This window comes from Takifugu rubripes, chromosome 11 (assembly GCF_901000725.2).
Source record: "Takifugu rubripes chromosome 11, fTakRub1.2, whole genome shotgun sequence".
NCBI classification, from domain to species: domain Eukaryota; kingdom Metazoa; phylum Chordata; class Actinopteri; order Tetraodontiformes; family Tetraodontidae; genus Takifugu; species Takifugu rubripes.
The window spans coordinates 13,886,117-13,905,419 of record NC_042295.1 but is presented as its reverse complement, the minus strand read 5'-3'; the positions used below and the strand labels follow the sequence as shown (position 1 = coordinate 13,905,419).

The following is a 19,303-nucleotide window of genomic DNA, read 5'->3' as shown; positions in this document are numbered from 1 at the left end:
CATGTGACAGACAAGAAGGCCGATTAAAAGAGTTCACTGCAAACACTGTAAAAAAAATATCCACACAAACCATTTCCAGGTCCTGCTCCTGTAGAGCCAAGGCCAGCTCATTGTTGTCAATACAGGAGGCCGCAGCAACATCCAGAGGAGTGGACCCACGCATTCCTGTGGAAATAAACACAGTGAATCAGTGAAAATCAGGACAAAAATAAAACCTAAACTAGGTCAGGGACGCTCACCCAAGCCTATGCTGCTGTTCTGCAACAGGTAGCTCAGATGATCGAACATGGAGCGCTGGTTCTGTCGGCTGATCCGACAGAAGTAGCACAGAAAACGACAGCAGTTGGTCACCATTTGCGGAAATCGAATCTCCTGCAGAGATAAAGTGAAAGAGATAAAGTGATTGCATCGACGCTAACGGCAGAATCCCAACAGCTACAACTTTCTGATGACCGGTCGGTTACCTTTGAGTCACCTCCTCCACCCAGAACATTGACCATCACCTCCATGACAGTTTCATGCATGCCAAGAGCTCTCATCAAGTTTGGGTGCTGGTAAAACACCTTGTTATTCATAATGTTCCTGAAAAACAAGAACAAAAACTATTGCTTTTCTTACTATTTTTGAATAAATTAAATAAATATAAAGTTAGTTGGTTAGAAAGAGCTGCGGAGGAACTGATTTCGCCTGGATTTACTGAAAATAAAATGCATGTTATGTAATTCTGATCCTCCCACACTGACCCAATGCTCTGAATCATGAGTCGCTCCTCTTCTGGGCCCATCTGGACAATAAGTAGGGACCGTATTTGGCCCAAACACTCCAGAAGGTCCATGGTGTCCTGAACAGACACAGCGTTGATGGCGTAGGCTTTGGGCAGTGCTCGAATGAGCTCGCCGAGGCCGTCATACTGCCTGTGCAGCAGGCTGAACATCAGCCGCACCAGCTCAGGGTTCTGAATGAATGATTCCTGTGCCCAGTGGATCATGGTGTGGGAGATCAGCTCCTGGAGGGTGCCTTAGAAAATAGGTGTAGTACATCTGTTAAATCATTTGTTATGTTCCCAAACTTATTCACTCTGGCTACTTGCATTGGAACAAAGTGGTTGAACTTGACAGTGTTTTGAGAGTTTTGCTGCTCTTACTCGGTTTTGTTTCCTCCTCAACCTCCGGTTTTTCCTCAGTCTTCTTCCCTCGTATGCTCTTGATCTTGTCCACCAGGCTGAGGAGTCTGCCTCGCAGCGAAGTGTCAACTTCTTCCTCCACTGGCTCTTCCTCAATATGTATCCCTACATGCCCAAGAAGATAATCAACCTTTAGAGTCAAATATTCAGCATAAAATAATTCACACCTTCAGGAGAAAAAGGGAAACCTCACCGCAGTGAAGCAGGAGGTCGTTGTGGAACTCTTTCAGGGTTTCCCGCACATTGTCAGGCACGGGACACTCTTCTTCCTCCAGGCTGTGCTTGAAGTTGGTCAGCAAAAGCACCTTGATGAGGAACCAATGACATCATGAGACTACAATATTTTATCTATTGTAGAATAGTCAAATGATATAGGTAATACCTGGTCCTGTGGGGGTGAGCGGAACTCTCGGGTCTTCCTCGCTGTCTCAGCAGCAGACATGGTGAAGGCTCTCATTAACTGATTATAACGGATTCGTTGGTTGTCCTGAATATTGTGGACAAACTTATCTGAATAGGCCACGATGGCTTCGACTCTGTGCCTGAGCTCACAGTCACAGAAGAACTGGAGGAGTGTGCACATCTAAGAGAGGTGTGTCAAATCATTTTAGAAGGCAACAGACCAAAAATGCATCAGATATTGAAAGATATGTTGGGGGGGGGGGATGAATATACATGACAATTACCTGAAGTTTAACAGATTCTGGCAGCTTCATCTGGAGTAATCCCTCTTCCAGGCCCTCCTCTTCATCTTTCAAATCAACTGCTACCACCTCTGCCTCCTTCTCCTCTTCCATCTTCTCTCCATCAACTTTTCCTGTTTTGGCTTCCCCCTCCTCCTTCTCTTCCTCTTCTCCTTCTTCTTTTGGTTCTGCTTCTTCCTCTGTATCATCCCCTTTTAGATTCTTCAGCTCGTCCTCCTCCTCTTCCTCACCGACCCCTTCATCCTCAAGCTCAGCTGCCTCCTCTGATTCTTCCCCCTTTGCTTTGTCACCTTCTCCTTCAGCAGGTCCCCCCTCCACAGGTTTGTCAGTCTCCTCCTCATCATCCTTTCCACTGAACACATTTGGATCAATCATCTTGAGAATGTGTTTGGTGTCGTCATCATTGAAGATGCCCATAATTAGCAGGGTACTGATCAGCTTCAGGATTGGGACAAAATGGAACTCGACACTGCCCCCTACTGGATCCCGCATAGCCTGACTACCATCCAGCACAGCTTCTGTTAGCATACTAATAGCCCTGTTCTTCAACTCCTGAAAACAATAGTGATAATGGTCAGGAAAGGCAACAAAGCATTGTAAATTCTTACCATTGAGCCTATAATTCTTACCTGCAGAGGGAAAACAGGACTAAGGGTGTAAAGGTCAAGGTCTGTACCCACAAAATTGATGGAAGAGAAATGAAGTTTGGGTCGTAGGCAGGTAGTAAGGCCAACGCCAGGTAGAGAATGGGCCTTCACTGCATCAGGATAAAGCTTGATGCTCAGAGTCTCTTCAGTCATGGGGACAATAAACTCTCTGTTAGTTCCCAGTCGTGCCCGTTTGGCAGATTCCAGGTGAATGCTAATGAGCAAGTCATAGTAACCGCTGCGGAGCGGTCCAGGCAGATAGGTATTCTCAGTAGCATAGAAAAGCTGGGACTCGTCCACGTGGCTGCATAAGGCGTGAGCCACTCGGTTATTGCCAAGTGCACACACGGCACAGTAGAGCATAAGGGTGTGATAGTGGAACTTCATCAGATCCTGACGTTCCGACAGCTCCAAGATGTCAATACACCTGAGGAAGAAACACAGATGCAAACTGTGTGCTCGAGTCAGGCCGAGCAGATGTTGAGGACACCTTGACTGACCTGTTTTCCTCTGGAATGTGCAAAGCCATCATGATAAGAGGTTCCGTACACTCTACCACCCAGCCCAGCCTCTCGCTGACTCTGCCCACGTCTGGGTTGAGGAAGCGATTGGGCATGCGGCTCCAGATGACAGGCGTCAACATCTGAACGTCCAACCTGGGAGGACACTGAGGGACAGGGTTGTTGCGCTCGCTGCGGAACATGGCTGCTGAGATGGGCATTATATTCTGCGAGGGGAAAAGGGGTGAGAGAGCAAAGACGTCAGCAAGGATGTGTCTCCTTCTTCCTTCTTTCTAACATGGAAGAATCCCACCTTGAGTTTTCCCAGCTCCAGCTGCACCATGTTTTGACTCAAGGGCTGAACAAACACAGCAGGGAAGAGCTTGGTGTTGGGTTCCACCTGAAAAAAAAGGGCCTCGGGTTTGACCGGTGCACCATGCCTTGGAGTCACACTCACAACCAAAACCCATCTTTCCTTACCTGGTAGAACGTGTTTATCTCCTTTCCGTTGGCTGTAAAGGTCATGAGCCCCGTCGCCAAGTCGACCAAGCAGCCGATCACCATGTCCTCTTGGCTGAAGCGGGTCTGATGATTACTCACGAGGTCATCGCCCCACACCATATAGCAGTTACTGCGCTTCATGCTGCAGTGAACAGTAGATATAACACTTTTATTTTGTATTTTCTAGGTTTTTTTTGGAGGGGGGGGGGTCATAACCTGCATTTAAAGACCTCTGAACAGATTTGTTGCTTTTCTTAAACTGTCTGCCGAATGAGCATGTGTGTGGAATCATGTTTTTCAGCTGTCTCCAACATCGTTTTTGTTATTACATCATGAAGGTTCACCTGTTATATATGTTGCCTTTGTCATCTCCCACAGTCACAGTGACGCTGCGCACTTTAGAGAGGTCAAAGGTCTGATCGTACTGATGGTAGTCAGGAGTGACCCAGCCAACCCAAACACCAGAGGGCTCCTGCCCGGCAAAGATCCTCACAGAATAGTAATACTAAAATATATCATTTAGAAATAGAGGAGAAAAAATGGTCAAAGAAAAGAATAAAATTGCAATAACTCATACCGGACTGAATGCTGCATAGAAAATACAAATACATTTGCAGTTAGCATTAGCTCACAGTGGTAGTGCTCAGGATGATCTCAGGATCGTCTCTGTCGTCTGGGACCACATCTTCTACCAAACGTGGCACGGTTGGAGGTGGCGGAGGGGCCAGAGGTGTCATAGCAGCTTTTTTGGCCTTGGAAAAGAATCTGAAATACAAAGAAAATGAATTTAGATTTGTGGAAGTGGCCACCTAACAACATGTGCTGCATCACCTTTTATTTATTTGATTTTTTTACCGGTTTTTACATATTAATCTACATCTACTGGGTCTTGTACCTCTTGATTTTTCAGCAGACTTCCCACCTACCCTCTTTTCTTTCCCTTCTCTGACATTGTGTCCTTTTCATTTTCTGCTAAGATCTCTTTAGGCACAGACGGCTCCTTCTTGTCCTCCTCCTGCTCTTTACGGCTTGCAGACTTTTTCAGAACTTCAAACTCTGAGTCGGGCTCCACCACGGCTACATCCTCAGGTATGGTGAGGGCACGTGTGAGTGGCGTGGTGCCTGCTGGGACCTTGAAGGTCGCATGGAACTGGATGGGCATGCTCAGTCTGAGGAACAGCATGTCGGTATTTGCATTCTGTGAGCCGTAGGTCTTGTGGGTTAGCTTCAGACAGGGGGCGCTGTCCACAGTCCCGTCTACGCGTGAGACCTGGAAGACAGAAACAGGTAGAAAGGTTGGATTCTAGGTTTGAAAATCCGAGAATTCAGGGTTGTGGTGAGAAGATAATTACCTCGATATGATTGTGATCAGCAGGTACAGGCACAAACTGAGGCAGACTTTTGCTGAACCACATGGTTGTGTCTCGTTTCATATTGATCGCAAAAGGTTCAAACCCTTCCTGCAGGCCACAGATGGCAAAGTAGCGCAGGCTGCTGACATTTTGACCCAGATTGATCCTTCCAACTTGTGACAGGCCCAGCGTACACACTGGAATAAAGCCTGAAGCATAAGAAAAACAGAAAATTACGAGCATAAAGATTTCCCTTGCGTGGAACAACCTTTTCATTCCTCTTGCTCATGTTGACTAAATAAGGTAAAATGTCAATTTAAGTCTTACCTTCCCCAATTTCAATATCTTTGAAGGCCATCTCTGAGCCTGAGTCACTGATCAGCATTTCTCCATTGAGTGTGAACATGATGTTCATCTCAGTCAGATCAATCATGCATCCAACTACGTCGCCAGACTGCCACTGACGACCAAAGGGCTCATTGCCGATATGCCATCTTTGAGCCTAGAAAAAGGGATCGTGAAAAAGTATTTTCAAATGCTTGATGGCATTTGTTGAATTTTATTTAAATGTAAGCCCCCACAAACATAATTAAGGTGTACACACAAGTTAATGCTATATTTCAATTGACAAAATTGGGAATTCCAGAATTTCATAGGAAATATTTACAAACTATGGCCTGTGGTGGACGAAGGTGACTGACCTTGTTGCCATTGAAGACGTAGGCCAGTTCATCTGCTCCCAGTTCTGTGTCAGAGTGGACATTAGGGCGTGCCCAGCCTACTCTCATCTCCCCCGTTGTCACTGCCTCAAACTCGAAGTACCACTTTCCTTGGGTGACCGCGTACGACTTCTCAGCCCTGAAGATGCGTACTTTGTCCCCCCGCGTGTTCTCAAGACCATGGCCGGCTGGAGAGAGAACACACGATGACTGCAGGGCCCTCATTTATGATTGTTCCCTGTTTAATCAAGCTAGCTTACTGCTCTCCTGATCCGGTGGCTCAATATTGTAGCCATAGCCGATGAGGGTGCGGACAGCATTGTTCACACTGTCCCGATTGGTTTTCTTGGTTCTCTCATCCAGCAGAATATAAGGCACCAGGCGTGGGTTTCGCTTATTTAGAATGTCCTGACGAAAACAGGGCGTGATGACGATTATTTGATTCACACAAAGAAAACAAATTTTTTAACCAAAATAAAAGTTTTGAATGATTGCGAATAGACAGGAACAGGACACCTGCACGATGCTGTAGGTCCATCCCTGTCGTACCCGATCCCTTGCCCACACATTATGCCCATTTTCTGCCAGCTTCTCTACAAGCTGGTTCTGGTTTGGTGTCAGTTTGACATGGCTGAGGTCGAGGGGGGCAGGCTTATACGCATTGCTCATCACATATCTAGAGGACACACAACTTCATTTCAGACAAAGAAAGGTGACAAAGCAGACACAGTCAGTAACTTTGACATACGTCTTTGGCAACTTTATCTTCTTAAGGTTCTCCTCTGCTTTCTCATCACCCATACCGACATGGCAGCCCAGCGCCAGGAGAGTCCTGTAGGGCAAAGATAGGAGGATCAACCATGCTTAAATATCTCCTTTGATATGCACGTGAAAACTCGTGTAGAGTCTCAGCTACAGCACAAACACACTTGAGAGTTTCCGCTGACATCTGCAGGTTGTAGTTCCTTTCTGGCTCAGGAAGGCTCTGGAAGTCCACCAGACAAGGGTGGAGTTTTTTGTTGTCGTCTCTGAACTTTGAAGGCAGATGAATACAGATTATTCACAAATTCATTTTTTGTAACTCAGAAGGACAATTTTTGCTTTATTTAGGTTTTTTTGGCTTGAATGTAAGTAGAAAGTACTAAAACTATTAGTCTTATTGTTGGTTTTAAAGATTTATTATCAGCTGAATTTGAAAATTCCACTAAGACTCCTGTAAATTTGCTAAATCTTCCTGTTGTATCGTATTGACTCCACACTCACTGAGCCGTAGGTCCAGCCTTGCTCAATACGGGTGACAGCCCAAAGCTCATGAATGTTCTCTGCTAACTTCTCTCGAATGCGCTCCAGATGGGGCGGCAACACGATCTAAATAATAAAAGGAAAAAAAAAACTAATTCAGCTGATGCAATAACAGCAGGAGCAAAGCTCATTTGTGGTTTTTAGTGGTTTACCTGAACCGTGTCTACAGGGCAGGGGGTGAATGACGTGTGTGTGAGCGACAGAGTGGGACCCAGGAGGTTGCGCACGCCATTGAAATCATGCTTATACTCTTTGATGGGTTCAATACGCATCCTCTCTCTGGGCAGCAGAGCCTCATAACATGGGGCATAACCAGGTGGAGGCATGAATTTGAAGTCTCCATGACGACCACCGAGTAAAAACCGAGCCCTAAGAGAAAAGGGATGGTCAGTTTTTATTTTACCAACTTATCCAGCAGGAGATTGTGGTGGGTCTTGTGTTTACTTGACGCCAGCAGAGAAGCTGATCACAGGGAAGAAGAGGCTGTCCACGTTGAAGTTCTCAAACATGCCCTGAACTGGGTGTCCGTTGATCCGGAAGGAGATGCTGGGCACACTCAAATCCAGGCAGCAGCTGACAACATCATCTGCAGCCAGGGTGTGTGCATTAGGTGACGCCACCTGTCGGGGAACGGTGCCTGGATGCCAATTGGAGAGCAGGTGCTTAAATTACACAGTAAATGATAGAACCAACATGGTAGTAATACCAGTTAATGTTCTTACCTGACCACAGATGCAGTCCATCAAAGCTATAGGAGTAAAGGTCATCTCCCACACCGTTGCCTCCCCAGCCTTCTCCTCCTCCCGGGTAGGGGCTGTAGCCCTCAGTCATAGCCCACCCCACACGCAGGTGGGTCGCCTGTGCCGTCACAAAGGCCTCTACGTGGTCGACCATAACTTCATAGTACCATTTCTTATACTGGGTGGACCCCTCACATGTACCCAGGAAAATGTTGGGTCTGACACTGAGGGTGAAAGGGAAAGGACCAGTAAGAACCATAATAAAACGACAGGTCCACTCTGACTGAAGTATTTAAAAGTTGCTCAGGTACCTGGTGACATAATTAACAATGTTGGTCTGCAGCAACAGGTCACGACCTGGAAGTAGGTTTTCAGTGATGAGATTCTGGTTGGACCTCACAGCTACACCATTACACACGCAAAGAGAGCGCAAGACATCCAGGACCTGAAGGCAGATATGACATTTAAATGGGGCAAAGCTGCACTAACACGAACTCCCACCTAGCGGCTGACAGGGAGTGCGTTTCAAAATCTGCGGAGTCGGAAAAACTACACGCAGGAACTCCAACTGAGAAAAAAAAAAGCCAACCTTGTGGTTTCTTCCATGTTTATCCAAGAGAGAGATGATGGATTTTATATGGTTCTCTTGAATGATGTTCAGAACCTCAGGGCTTTCAATCAGAACACAGTACAGCACCTCGAGAATGCCTAAATAAAGCGACAGAAGACAACAGGGTAAAAAGGTAGCGGAGGAATATAAAAAGGTGTCATACACGGGTAGGCAGGTGCACAGTATCTATTTAGATCGTGGTGACTTCAGCACAGATGTTTCAATGTTGGCTTTAAGCTCTCATCAGTAGATGTCACATACATTTAATAAGCTCAAATCTTATACCTGAAGAGGCCTCTAGGCGGTCTAGCTTGCTGACCAGCCAGTCCAGGTTGTCACAGAACAACGCACAGTTCGAGCGGTTGCCCCTGATTAGAGAGGCTGCACGTTGAAAACAGACAGTTGAATCATGACATTTGCCCCAAAATTCAACAGCAGATACTTTGTTAAACGTCTCTGCAGCTTTCCTACCCAGCAGCTCATACAGCAGATTGACAATTTCCTTCCAGGATTCAGCAGCTTCCTCTCCAGCAAACTCGGAAAAGTGCGCAGCAGTGTTGTACACGTTCAGCCGGTCGATGCATTCCAAAACAATGGTGATCATTCCCTAAGGAAACAGCACAGAAAGGCCATTGTTTCCTTTGGTATTCACATCGAGGTGCTTTTTTTAGTCTGAGGCTTTGCTGTTTACATGAAAACTCAGACAGAAATTTAGCCAAAAATTGAACGTATGATAGCAATGAAATACCTCTGCAACTGTTTGGTGTAATTAAAAACAGGCTAAATGACTACATGACGGACAAACGTTCCACTTTGTGTGGCAACATCACCTCCTCTTGGAAAAGGTTCTGCCTGTTGCGGAGCGAGCGAAGTTTGGTCTGCTTCTCTTCATGCTCAAGCTCTTCGTCAGGAGGACGGAAGTAGAAGATGAGGTCCTGGAGGGAGAGGATGACCCCCTCCAGAGGAAGTGACAAAGCCCCTGGTGATTTGTTCTTTCCAGTCAAAGTGTCCAGACCCCTGAACCAGCAGGAAGTATAAGCAACATTTTCCAAACGAAACATGTTTGTTTTTCAAAAATTCAATTTACTTGATGAACTGCCTGAAGAGGCCAACTGTGCTATAGATCATACGAGCCGCCTGGGACTCTTCGGTCTGAGAACGGGACACTGTTAGGGCATCATCCATATGACCCTCCTGGTGCAGAATGACCTAATAATGGACAACATGACTGCCTTATACCCCTCATTTTCTTTGTCATATATTTCTGTTTCATTACAATTGTTTTCATTTAAATTAGTGTAAACTCCAACCTTTCTCTTCATCATTCCCAAACGAGCAGCTTTGGCATCCAGGGATGCGTATGTGAGCCACAGGCCTGTGGACACATGCTGGACGAAGCACATGGACTCTCCATACTTGATCTCTGGAATTCCCATCCCCTCCACGTCACGCTTCTGGGCCACATCCACCTTCTCCTGCTCGGTGTTACCAGAAGGAGGGAAGGGGTGGGGAAAGAATATCAACAGTGAGAGACAATAAACATGACAACAGAGTAGCTTAAAACATTCTTTTACACCTTTGAGGCGCGGAAGCAGAAAGCAGACAGTTTAGTGTTGGCCCTCTCTGGGTCGACCACCAACAGACCCTTTTCTTCATCCAGACACAGGTACCGGCCAGTGGTGATGTGGCGTATACGGAAAGACTGCCCCCACTTCATGTGGCTACCGCTCCAGCTGCAGGCATGGACATCAATACCCACAAGATAAGACCGCTGTATTTATAAAATAACTCTGATTAACATTTTCTTTCTTCACCTTATTCTGAGAGGCTCCAATCTCCACAGAGAACGAGCCTGGCTGCACACAGAGCCACCTTCATAGTGAGCCATCCTGTTGAGGGAAGCAACGTATTATCTGTGGTCACGCGGCATCGGGTTAACAGATTCAAAGTGGCGCCGTTTGCTTTTTACCTGCGCTTTTCCTCTCCTTCCTCCGGCGTAGCGATAGCCAGACACTCATCCATGTGACCGTGGAACAGCCTGAGAACATGGCCTCCAGTGAGGAAGCCTGGGGAGGAAAAGATGTATGTATTCATCTTATTCTTACATTTAAATCTGAACCACATCTCTAAGACTAAAAGCTCCTTGTGGATTTCAGATGACACCAGGAGGAGCTGCTGCCACTGGAAACAGGGAAAGAGGAGGTGGAAGGAGTGTTCCTGGGAATCCATTGAAATGATCAGCCTGTGGAACATCAACTGTGCTACTTTGGTGCTATTTAGGCACATAAATACAAATATCGCAATATTTCACATAACTGCAATATTTCTGTCAGTTAGGCTCTTTAAACACGGCCTGAATGGCACCATCATTTGTCTTTAGAGTGTACAGTGGACTTGTACCCTCAGCGAGTTCACATCCTGAACTAATCGGATTCATGTTCCACAGCGTCTGCATGAAGGAGGCGTCCACCATCAGATCTCCGCTGGCGTAGGACAGGTGCTGTTAACACGGGACAGGAAGTCAGGTTTAGGACAGTGCGTACATGTGGCAGAGTGGACGGAAACCCCCTCACCAGGTATCTTTCAGAGGACACACTAACGAGGATGAGGTCATCACCCACCCTGACTTTTTCACCTTCTGACCTTTGCTTTGAGGCTGGATGAATGGTCCACCAGCAGGCCTCACCTGAAAGTTAGAGTTAAAATAAATGTGCTGTGACTTCAGCAACAGACAGTCTGAATATTCGTATTACCTGTTGAGTCTTCTTGTAAGCCCACATCAAAAGCCAGCTTGTCTGTGAGTGACCGAGAAGTAGTCAAACAGCTCAGGTACTGGGGACAAAGGTTTCCCTTAGGACGTGACGGCTCCATCACTCTTTACACAACCTGCACGAGAGTCTTACCATGCCCGAGTGGTTGTGTCTCAGCAGGATGGCGTGACCGTAGAGTAGCGTGCGATGACCTCCACCCTGGGACGACTAGAGACGAGAAGGACAGAGGCATATTTGAGCTTTTGTCTTGATCAGACAAGAGGACAAGCAAATTAATTTTCGCTTGGATAACCCTAGCATCAACCACATCACGCACAAATGACATCAAAACATCACTGAAACATCCTACCTTTGCAACAATGCAGCAAGAATGCAAAGAAAAAAACATTGATTACTGTAAAATGTTTGGGTTAAGCACCGATAATCCGCCAGGATGAACGAGGGGCGATAATGTCAAGTGCTCTCAATGTACCATAAACTGTAGTACACATTAACGCCGGGCTTGCCCGGGGCAGGTGCTGGGGTGTTATTTCCCTGTCAGAAATAGCTTAAATTAAGGTTGCATTGATTTGGAAATATGTAGAGCAGATACTACTGGTTTAAATGAGGTTTTGGCAAATGGATTATATGAATGAGGCTTTTTACAATTATAGATAAAGAAACAGAGGGGCATACTGGGGGTGTCCAGTTTCATAAACCACTGGGGTGCATCTCAGGCTATTCTCATCCGCCCACTGGCTCTCACCAAACCCGTAATAATGCACCAAAATCCAATAAGACCAGAGATGACACAAAATCTGTGACAATAAGCGAATTAAATACCACACATGGCTCCATGTGTAGACCAACTAAAGCACAAGTCAAAGGTACAACAGGTCACAAAGGGGATTTAAGTGCGTTAATTATGTAAAAACGGTTTAAATATAGTTAAAAAAAACAGCCTTAATATGATCAATAAGAGGTCATAGTTTGACTACAGTGTATACGCAAAATGGACCTTAAGCCTTAAATGAACTATAAAGTGCCACTTTAATCAAAAAGACATTCAGAGGACAACAGGACAGAAACAGAGACAGCTGCTAAGTTGCCAGGGACACAGAAAATAAGACATTTTAACTAACATACCCACTTGTCCAAATCGACTGCCTGTTAGGCAGAGCAAAAAAAGAAGGGGAGGATGTGTGAGATAAGAGATGTGGAGTGTGGGGGGGGTCATAATAAAAACAACTGTAAACATTTAGAACGATTCCACTGATTAAATGATATTCTCGGGCAGACTGTTCCACACACTTGGGGAGGTGACCGCTACGATAGAACCCATGGTTTCCATTTGCTACTTTTGAGACGTACCTCGGTCATTTCTACCGTGTTGGCCAACATTTCCTGAAGAGCACGGACAGAGAGGGACTGCTCCAGGATGAAGGTGCAAATGGCCAAGTCTGGGGGCACATTCTGCAATCATACAAACAGCACAGAGGTCAGGGAAGGGGTCAGATTACACACAGCTTTGTATAAACAAGAGGAGACTTGAAGTCGGCGTCTCACCTGAGCATTGGATGTGGTTTCAAGAAAGCAGAGACGGTTCCCGAACCCCTCACAGGACAGGCACAACTTAATCTGCTCCTTCAGGACGGACGCAGTACACTGCAGGACAACCTGGTCATCCTGTACCCAAAACAGCCAACATCAGTCACTGGGCTTTTTACTGAGAATAAGAACTTTCAATTTAGTTTATGCAGTATTAGCCAACTGTACTACTAAATTGGTACACCCTTTTGGGTTTATTTGGGTTTAAGACACCACTAAACAGAGAAAGTTGGCTGGAGTGCTTAATAAAAACAGAAAGTGGGCCCTTGCTGCACTCCACATCTAGAAATTACAACGATTACTCATGTGTGTTTATTTTTAGCCAGGTTTCTGCCACACTTAGGCGTTATATTTGGTTGGATCTTTATTTTTACACTGCTCAGATGTCCACACTTCTGCTCAGCTGCATCGACTACAGGTTCTCTACCCCAGGCAAGAGCATTTTTCCACCTTCCTGAACCCTGAATGGATTTTATATATGTCTCATACACAAGGGTAATACATAATATAAGAATAGTTGGAGCTCAAATCTATGGCAAACGTGTATTCTGTGAAATGGTGTGTAGAGAATGCTGTAGGTTCTGTAACACACATAATTTAACAGACATTCCACAAACTAAAAGACAATAATTTGTCACTTCTTGCATATGTCTGGACCCTGCAGAGAGTGGGTTTAAATGCAGCAATAAACACCCCCACCGCTGTGAAACCCACACCTGACATTGACACATTCTCAGCTGCTCCTTCCACTCAGTCATCACACAAATGGATCTACAGCTTAACCTGGCTCACACACCTCTGGAGAGGATCCCAACATGTCCCCTTCACCGTCTAAAACTCATTCTAATGCTCTTGTCCTACATGCACTCTTCCCGGCGTGACTCAACCGCACCTATCGCGGTTGTTGTGTGGGGAATTGGGGGCAAAGGTGGCGGAGGGCCGCTTTGCACGTCTGCGCTAATGTCACAAAATGGAAAGTGATGCAGATGAGTGAGCTCATAACATCCCGTCCTCTTTTACACCCAGTGGCCTCTAATGTTTCACTTGCTGGAAAGTTCCCGTCCTGCTTCAGCTGTAGGACCAAAGCCTGCTCCCTGCAACACTCTCTTCATACCTGCCTGGATAATCTAACGCACAACAGGTAGAAGGTCCTGTATTTCCATCAGCACTGCAGACGTCTGCCCGGCTCGTCTTCCATGGGTCCGTCTACCTCAGTCCAGTCCTCGATTGGTCACAGTGCTTGATCTTTTCATCCAAGCATCCTTCCAAGAGTCACACTGTGTGAATCACTTCCACTTTGGCATCGTGAAATCGGACTTGCAAACCCTTTTTGCTTGACTCACGCTTGTATTAATAGAATCAGCTCGTAGGATTAAAAAGGCTGTGCTCCCAACGCCTTATTGTAAACAAACCAAAACCTTAATCTCAGGTGACCTTTAACTGATGCGGCTGCGGAATGCAGGAAGTAGTGAGTGAGGGTGTTGCCACCCACCTGGAGCAGTGGGCTGATGGCCTGTTTTATAACACGTTTATTACAAATTAAATATGGGTTCTGTGGGATTACAGATGAGCTGTTTTTGGATTTGGCAGCTGAGGCGTCTCTGCCATCAAGATAATCATGGTCGGAGATAACGGTACAGACAATTGGCTGTAAACTGGCAGACGGCTACACAAACAAACACCGGCACACACAAATAGAGGTGTGTAACGCAGCAGAGATTAACAGTCAGGCCATGAAATCGGACGCCTTTGTATATTCTCCAGGGCCTAATGGTGCACGCTCAAAGAAGACAGCCAGGATTCTCCAGTCAAAGGGGCAAGCTCCCTGCCCCAAACCTGAGGACCTCTGGCTCTTCTTCAGCGGGAGGGGGGGGGGTGCAGGTTTGGAATCCTGGTTTCCATTAGCAGGTAATGTAGCAGCTGGATCAACAGCTGTCTGGGGAATAATGAATACATCACCACCAGGATAGTTTCATCCAAATTTGAGTTGAGGAGAACATTATTGTGACGTCATCACTATAATATTGGAATGGCTAAAATAATCTATGGGAAATGGTCTAATTTTTTAATATATTTTATATCATTCAGTCCACTTTTCTCTTACCTTTTCAACTCCTTGGTCCCAGCACTCACTCCTGGCCTCCCCCCACCGCCGCGCTCCTATTTTAGGGGGCCGCACCTGTCACTATCACGTTCCCTCCTTCTGCTGACAAGCAGATACTTTGAGGACTAATTTGGAGATCCTTAACTGGATCCGCTCGCTTATCGAGGAGGAAAGGTGAAATAAGCTCACCGCTAATGCATCAAAATTAAATATTAGTAACGATATGGAGGCATTGAGCCATGTTGTCAGAGTCCACGGAGCGCCAGGTCGAGACGCCGCACTGCTCAGGTTTCTCCACGTGGGTGCGACCCTACTTGGATGCTTTCTTTTACAGAGTGCATTTGTAAATTGAAAGAGCAACACATGTTCACACGTTGAAGCTGAGTACAGCAGCCGTGTCCTTTTGGAATTGTTTGCTTTTCCAGAATCCCTCTTTGTTTCCATCTGCAGGCTGAGGAAGCAGCGCAGAACCTCTTAATTGTTTAAAACTAGTGTGAGAGAATCAGGCAGACAACAGGTGTGAGTCTGTGTGTGTGTGTGTGTGTGTGTGTGCGTGTGTGTGTGTTTTGACACTCTGAATGTGTTCATCTCCTGGGCTCAGCACCCGTAAAGCCCCACTTTTCAGCCTCGCGGCCCACTCACTCGCTGCATTGCCACTGTCCTGAATCCTGCTGCTTGTTACTGCTGCTGTTCACTCGTTTAAATAACGGTTTACTTCTCCAATAAACCACAAACATATCACATATATCATCACAAATATCACTTTAGATTGATCTGCTTTATTGTTCTCCCTCCCTCTCCTCACTACTATTTGGGTGATACGGTGGTGCAGTGGTCAGCACTGTCCCAGAAGGTCCCAGGTTTGAATCTCTCTGGATTCTTCTTGGTGAAGCACGCTCTCATTGTGCCTGTCTGGCTCCTCTCTGGGTATTTTTGATGGATTGGATGGATGGATGGATGGATGGATGGATGGATGGATGGATGGATGGATGGGTGGATGGATGGATGGATGGGTGGATGGATGGATGGATGGATGGATTTCTATATGCAGACAGCTCCAAATCAACAGATCAGATTTTCTTTCACACTAGAATGCTTGGACAACAATCTACACACACACACACACACACACACACACACACACACACACACACACACACACACTCCCAAAAGGATGCTCCTTCAAATAGAGCACTGATTCCTCTGGCTTCTCCCTCAAGATTGCGTGCACTTATAATGATACACTATAAAAAGAAGCTGCGGTTACACTTGAATACCCTTCAGACTCACTTCTCTGTGTGAGTCACACAACAATGACACAGCCTTTACCATCAACAGCAGAGAATTGTATAACTGTACTGCCTGATTGAAACTCTCCTGCCTTTACAGTGAAACAGACAGACCCATTTCTAAATGTAAACTGCAACTATGACGTGCAGCGAGGTGTATGTGGTACGTGTGGTCTGCTAGGACACACTGTCAGTGATGGGGGGACAGATGGACACACAGGAGGTGGACCTCCGTGGCAGCTTAAATGACAGTAAAAAGATTACATCAGCCAAAAGCGTCCGCTGCTCCTGTTGGAGCTGCTTCAGTTCGCTCTGCGCAACACATCCCACCTTCGATATAACCCAGGGAAAACCCCGGCTGGCAGAAACAGCTGACTCACACAATGGGCCCAATAACAATCTAATGCCATCAGGACTTTCATTTTTAGTACCGTATCGCTGGGGACTATTGAACCCCTGACCCAGACAGAGTTGGTGTCCGATATAAACCCATTGAAGCAGCCCAGACATTAATCATTTACAGAGTGGCCCTTTTGAGGGACTGCTGTCTAATCTTTTCATCCAGATCGAGCCCTATCCATGAACAAAAACACTGTTGATAGCTTTGTAAGCAGCAGCTTTGGTTGGCTCGCAGACGCTGTGAATCTTGTCCACTAATATGTTCTGCTCGTGTTATTTAAATTCTCTGGTAATTAAATAAATTCTAAATAAGGAACAACTTCTCTGGCACACCGGAGAAGTAAATGCAATACTCCCCTTTAAATAGAAAAACCCATAATTGACAGGATCTCCTTAATGCCCTTTGACCAAATTAAGAACTACAGTGTCCAGACTGACCCTACTGTGAATAAAATGTATTGGTGGGTTTGTAGATTTGTCTTGGGTCAAGAAGCAAGTGTGAAGCTGATCGCTGCGGCCTTCTGCCCTGCTCACTGAGACCGAAAAGGATATCACGATACCCTGGCCAGATTCTTCAAGGAAGACATACAGCCTTTTCCCAGCTGTCCCCTACAAACTCCGAGCAGCTCGCTGCTTCCTCACCCCACACGGACAGGCTCTACTTTTCTCAGATATAAATAGATGACGATGCTAACAGATGCACCAGCCGCTGTCCGTCTATCTGCACTTACAGCCACAGATGCACATTTTTACCATCCTGTGCTTATTTCCAGAACATTCTGATATCAAATTAAACAGATCCGGAGGGCAGGTATTCTCATAAGTGTAAAATATACAGTATAATGTAGGTTATCAGCCAGACATTTCTGCTCGTGAGAAAGCCAATTACCAAGTTTCAAGAGAGCCACTAATAAGCAGGTCACCGCACATTAAGGGCACCGCAAAAATAGTCTGTATGCAGAAAACAGGCCTGGCGCTGGAACTGCAGAAACGGAGACGGAAGAACTCAAATCAGGGTTTCATCCAATTCAGTTGGAGTTTTTTTTCCCCCGTCCCATGAACTTGACACCACTCTTCATCACGCCGTGCAGGTCAGCCCTCCCCAGGAGGAGAAGGTAAGCAGGACTCACCGTTCGCAGGAACTGAATCTCCTCCTCTCCCTCTCCCCCTTCTGCCATCCTTCACCGAGGGTCGTTTGCGGCTCCACTGGCGAAGAGAAAAATCCTTCTGATTATTTTATCGAGATTTGGATCACGACGTCCGTCCTGCTTCCCCCCCGCGCTAAAGCTCTGTCTATTTTCTGGTCGCTGGACCCCCCTCTGGGTTTTTATCTCAGTGCTGGTGTGTGGAGGACCACATGAGTCCTGTGGCTCTCCCAGACTTGTGAGAGGGAGTGACCAGAAAGGTGAGCCTCTCTCTAAATCCTCTCCCCCCCGTAGCCTTTCAGCCCCCAGCCACAGAGGGGTGACATATAGGGAAGGGAGGGTACCTTGTTTCAAATCTGCAGGACCCCCATCATGCTGTGCCACTGTTTATAGACTTCACAGACTGCCCCAAAGCAAAACACACACAACACACACACATGCACGCCTGTGGCTATTAAACCAGGATGGGGGGGTTACAAAAGTTGGCAAATTTTTGAATTTTCCGATTTGTTAGCGGCCATTAAAATGTTGACTCATCCGTTAATGATTCGTATATCAAAAATCTTCACAATTGCATGAAACAACTGTCCATCAGACACTGGAAAAATATACATTCACACAAAGTGTTTGTTTTTTTTAAAATATAGGACATGTATTGAATCCCATTTTGTATGTACAGCCATTATAGTTCATTAGATCAGATAACCCGGGACTGAGAAAAGGGGTCAGCACTGTCTGATCAGCAGCAACGCGCAAGAGTATGTTCTGAAAAAGTCTGGTAGAGAACAGTGTGGCGTCAAACGCTCTGAAACACAGATGAGGAGGAGTAAAAGGGGGAAGAAGACCCCATATTCCATCTGTAAATAAATATGCAGAGGTGAAACTACAGAAAACTGCTGCAAAACTCCACCTTGGACTTGAGATTTTAGTCTAGTGGATGCTAATCAAGATAAAAGTAATAAGACACATTGTCCAAGTCTTTACACTCGCACAGTGCACATTTATTCTACATATATATGTTAGACTTTAGGATTCAGTGCATAAGTAGAATAATAAATAATCTAACAATATGTTGATGTTAGCATCCATGTTTGCAAATTGTTTCAGCAGACCCAGGGTAGTTCTGGGCAATTGTCTCTATTCATTAATTAATTACCTCTACATCTTTTTCTTTTTTTTTAAGATCCTAAAGGCACTTTTTAACCATAAAATGCTATTCATGTCAGTCAGAGAGAATTGACAGAATGCTACCAAAAATCATTGATATCTATGATTCTTATTAGAATTCCCCTAGAGTGGAAACACAAAGACATCTGCAGCCTAGTAAAAAGAAATAAATAGACATCTTGGGATGGGGTGGGATGCATTCTCTGTGCACGCACTGTGGAGATGCATGGTTGCTCAATCCTTAGTCATGACAGGCAGCAGGGAAGCGTCAGACAGAAAACCCACAATCCTGAATTGGAAAAAATGCACAGAAACGGTGACCATCCTTCAGCCCGTGCGCGTTCTGCCAAAGCCTTACCTCTCCTGTCTCCATTTACCGTCGCTCCCTGTCTCGCCCATCGTCCCCTGCAACAGCAGCTGCCAGTCAATGTTTGGGGTGACAACTCCACCAGGCAGGTAAAACGGACAGGAGGGTCGGAGGAGGAGGTGATGCGCCGTCGGAGCGGAACCCACGTGAACTCTGGGAGTTTGAGTTCGGACTCGGAAGAGAGGTGCGTGTTGGGCCGTGGGTGCAGTGGCCACG

At 46.0% G+C, this 19,303-nt stretch overlaps 1 protein-coding gene across 14 annotated transcripts in view; it reads right to left on the bottom strand.

Moving 5' to 3' along the window:
* ryr1b (ryanodine receptor 1b (skeletal)) overlaps positions 1–19,217 on the bottom strand; it is a 40,256-nt gene extending 21,039 nt beyond the window's left edge. For 9 of the 14 annotated variants that reach the window (XM_029843658.1, XM_029843665.1, XM_029843667.1 and 6 more), the window contains exons 1-45: positions 19,079–19,217; positions 17,539–17,614; positions 12,575–12,694; positions 12,380–12,481; positions 12,155–12,175; positions 11,162–11,236; positions 11,012–11,090; positions 10,832–10,944; positions 10,659–10,758; positions 10,228–10,324; positions 10,073–10,147; positions 9,835–9,991; positions 9,569–9,733; positions 9,346–9,467; positions 9,089–9,275; positions 8,730–8,865; positions 8,544–8,639; positions 8,238–8,356; positions 7,960–8,093; positions 7,631–7,872; positions 7,353–7,545; positions 7,061–7,277; positions 6,870–6,974; positions 6,536–6,639; positions 6,355–6,438; positions 6,123–6,282; positions 5,867–6,014; positions 5,589–5,794; positions 5,215–5,389; positions 4,888–5,096; positions 4,462–4,805; positions 4,168–4,300; positions 3,880–4,040; positions 3,515–3,677; positions 3,348–3,434; positions 3,035–3,261; positions 2,517–2,961; positions 1,870–2,439; positions 1,566–1,766; positions 1,377–1,488; positions 1,145–1,288; positions 744–1,017; positions 465–582; positions 240–372; positions 71–165 (exon numbers count right to left, since the gene is read on the bottom strand). In XM_029843658.1, coding sequence (XP_029699518.1) covers positions 71–165; positions 240–372; positions 465–582; positions 744–1,017; positions 1,145–1,288; positions 1,377–1,488; positions 1,566–1,766; positions 1,870–2,439; positions 2,517–2,961; positions 3,035–3,261; positions 3,348–3,434; positions 3,515–3,677; positions 3,880–4,040; positions 4,168–4,300; positions 4,462–4,805; positions 4,888–5,096; positions 5,215–5,389; positions 5,589–5,794; positions 5,867–6,014; positions 6,123–6,282; positions 6,355–6,438; positions 6,536–6,639; positions 6,870–6,974; positions 7,061–7,277; positions 7,353–7,545; positions 7,631–7,872; positions 7,960–8,093; positions 8,238–8,356; positions 8,544–8,639; positions 8,730–8,865; positions 9,089–9,275; positions 9,346–9,467; positions 9,569–9,733; positions 9,835–9,991; positions 10,073–10,147; positions 10,228–10,324; positions 10,659–10,758; positions 10,832–10,944; positions 11,012–11,090; positions 11,162–11,236; positions 12,155–12,175; positions 12,380–12,481; positions 12,575–12,694; positions 17,539–17,586 — 6,996 coding nt within the window. In that variant the 5' untranslated portion in view covers positions 17,587–17,614; positions 19,079–19,217. Of the gene's footprint in view, positions 1–70; positions 166–239; positions 373–464; positions 583–743; positions 1,018–1,144; positions 1,289–1,376; positions 1,489–1,565; positions 1,767–1,869; positions 2,440–2,516; positions 2,962–3,034; positions 3,262–3,347; positions 3,435–3,514; positions 3,678–3,879; positions 4,041–4,167; positions 4,301–4,461; positions 4,806–4,887; positions 5,097–5,214; positions 5,390–5,588; positions 5,795–5,866; positions 6,015–6,122; positions 6,283–6,354; positions 6,439–6,535; positions 6,640–6,869; positions 6,975–7,060; positions 7,278–7,352; positions 7,546–7,630; positions 7,873–7,959; positions 8,094–8,237; positions 8,357–8,543; positions 8,640–8,729; positions 8,866–9,088; positions 9,276–9,345; positions 9,468–9,568; positions 9,734–9,834; positions 9,992–10,072; positions 10,148–10,227; positions 10,325–10,658; positions 10,759–10,831; positions 10,945–11,011; positions 11,091–11,161; positions 11,237–12,154; positions 12,176–12,379; positions 12,482–12,574; positions 12,695–17,538; positions 17,804–19,078 lie in introns of those variants that run through there. The other 5 variants (XM_029843664.1, XM_029843668.1, XM_029843669.1 and 2 more) reach the window with 2 other exon arrangements.
* Between the last annotated feature and the right edge of the window lie 86 nt (positions 19,218–19,303).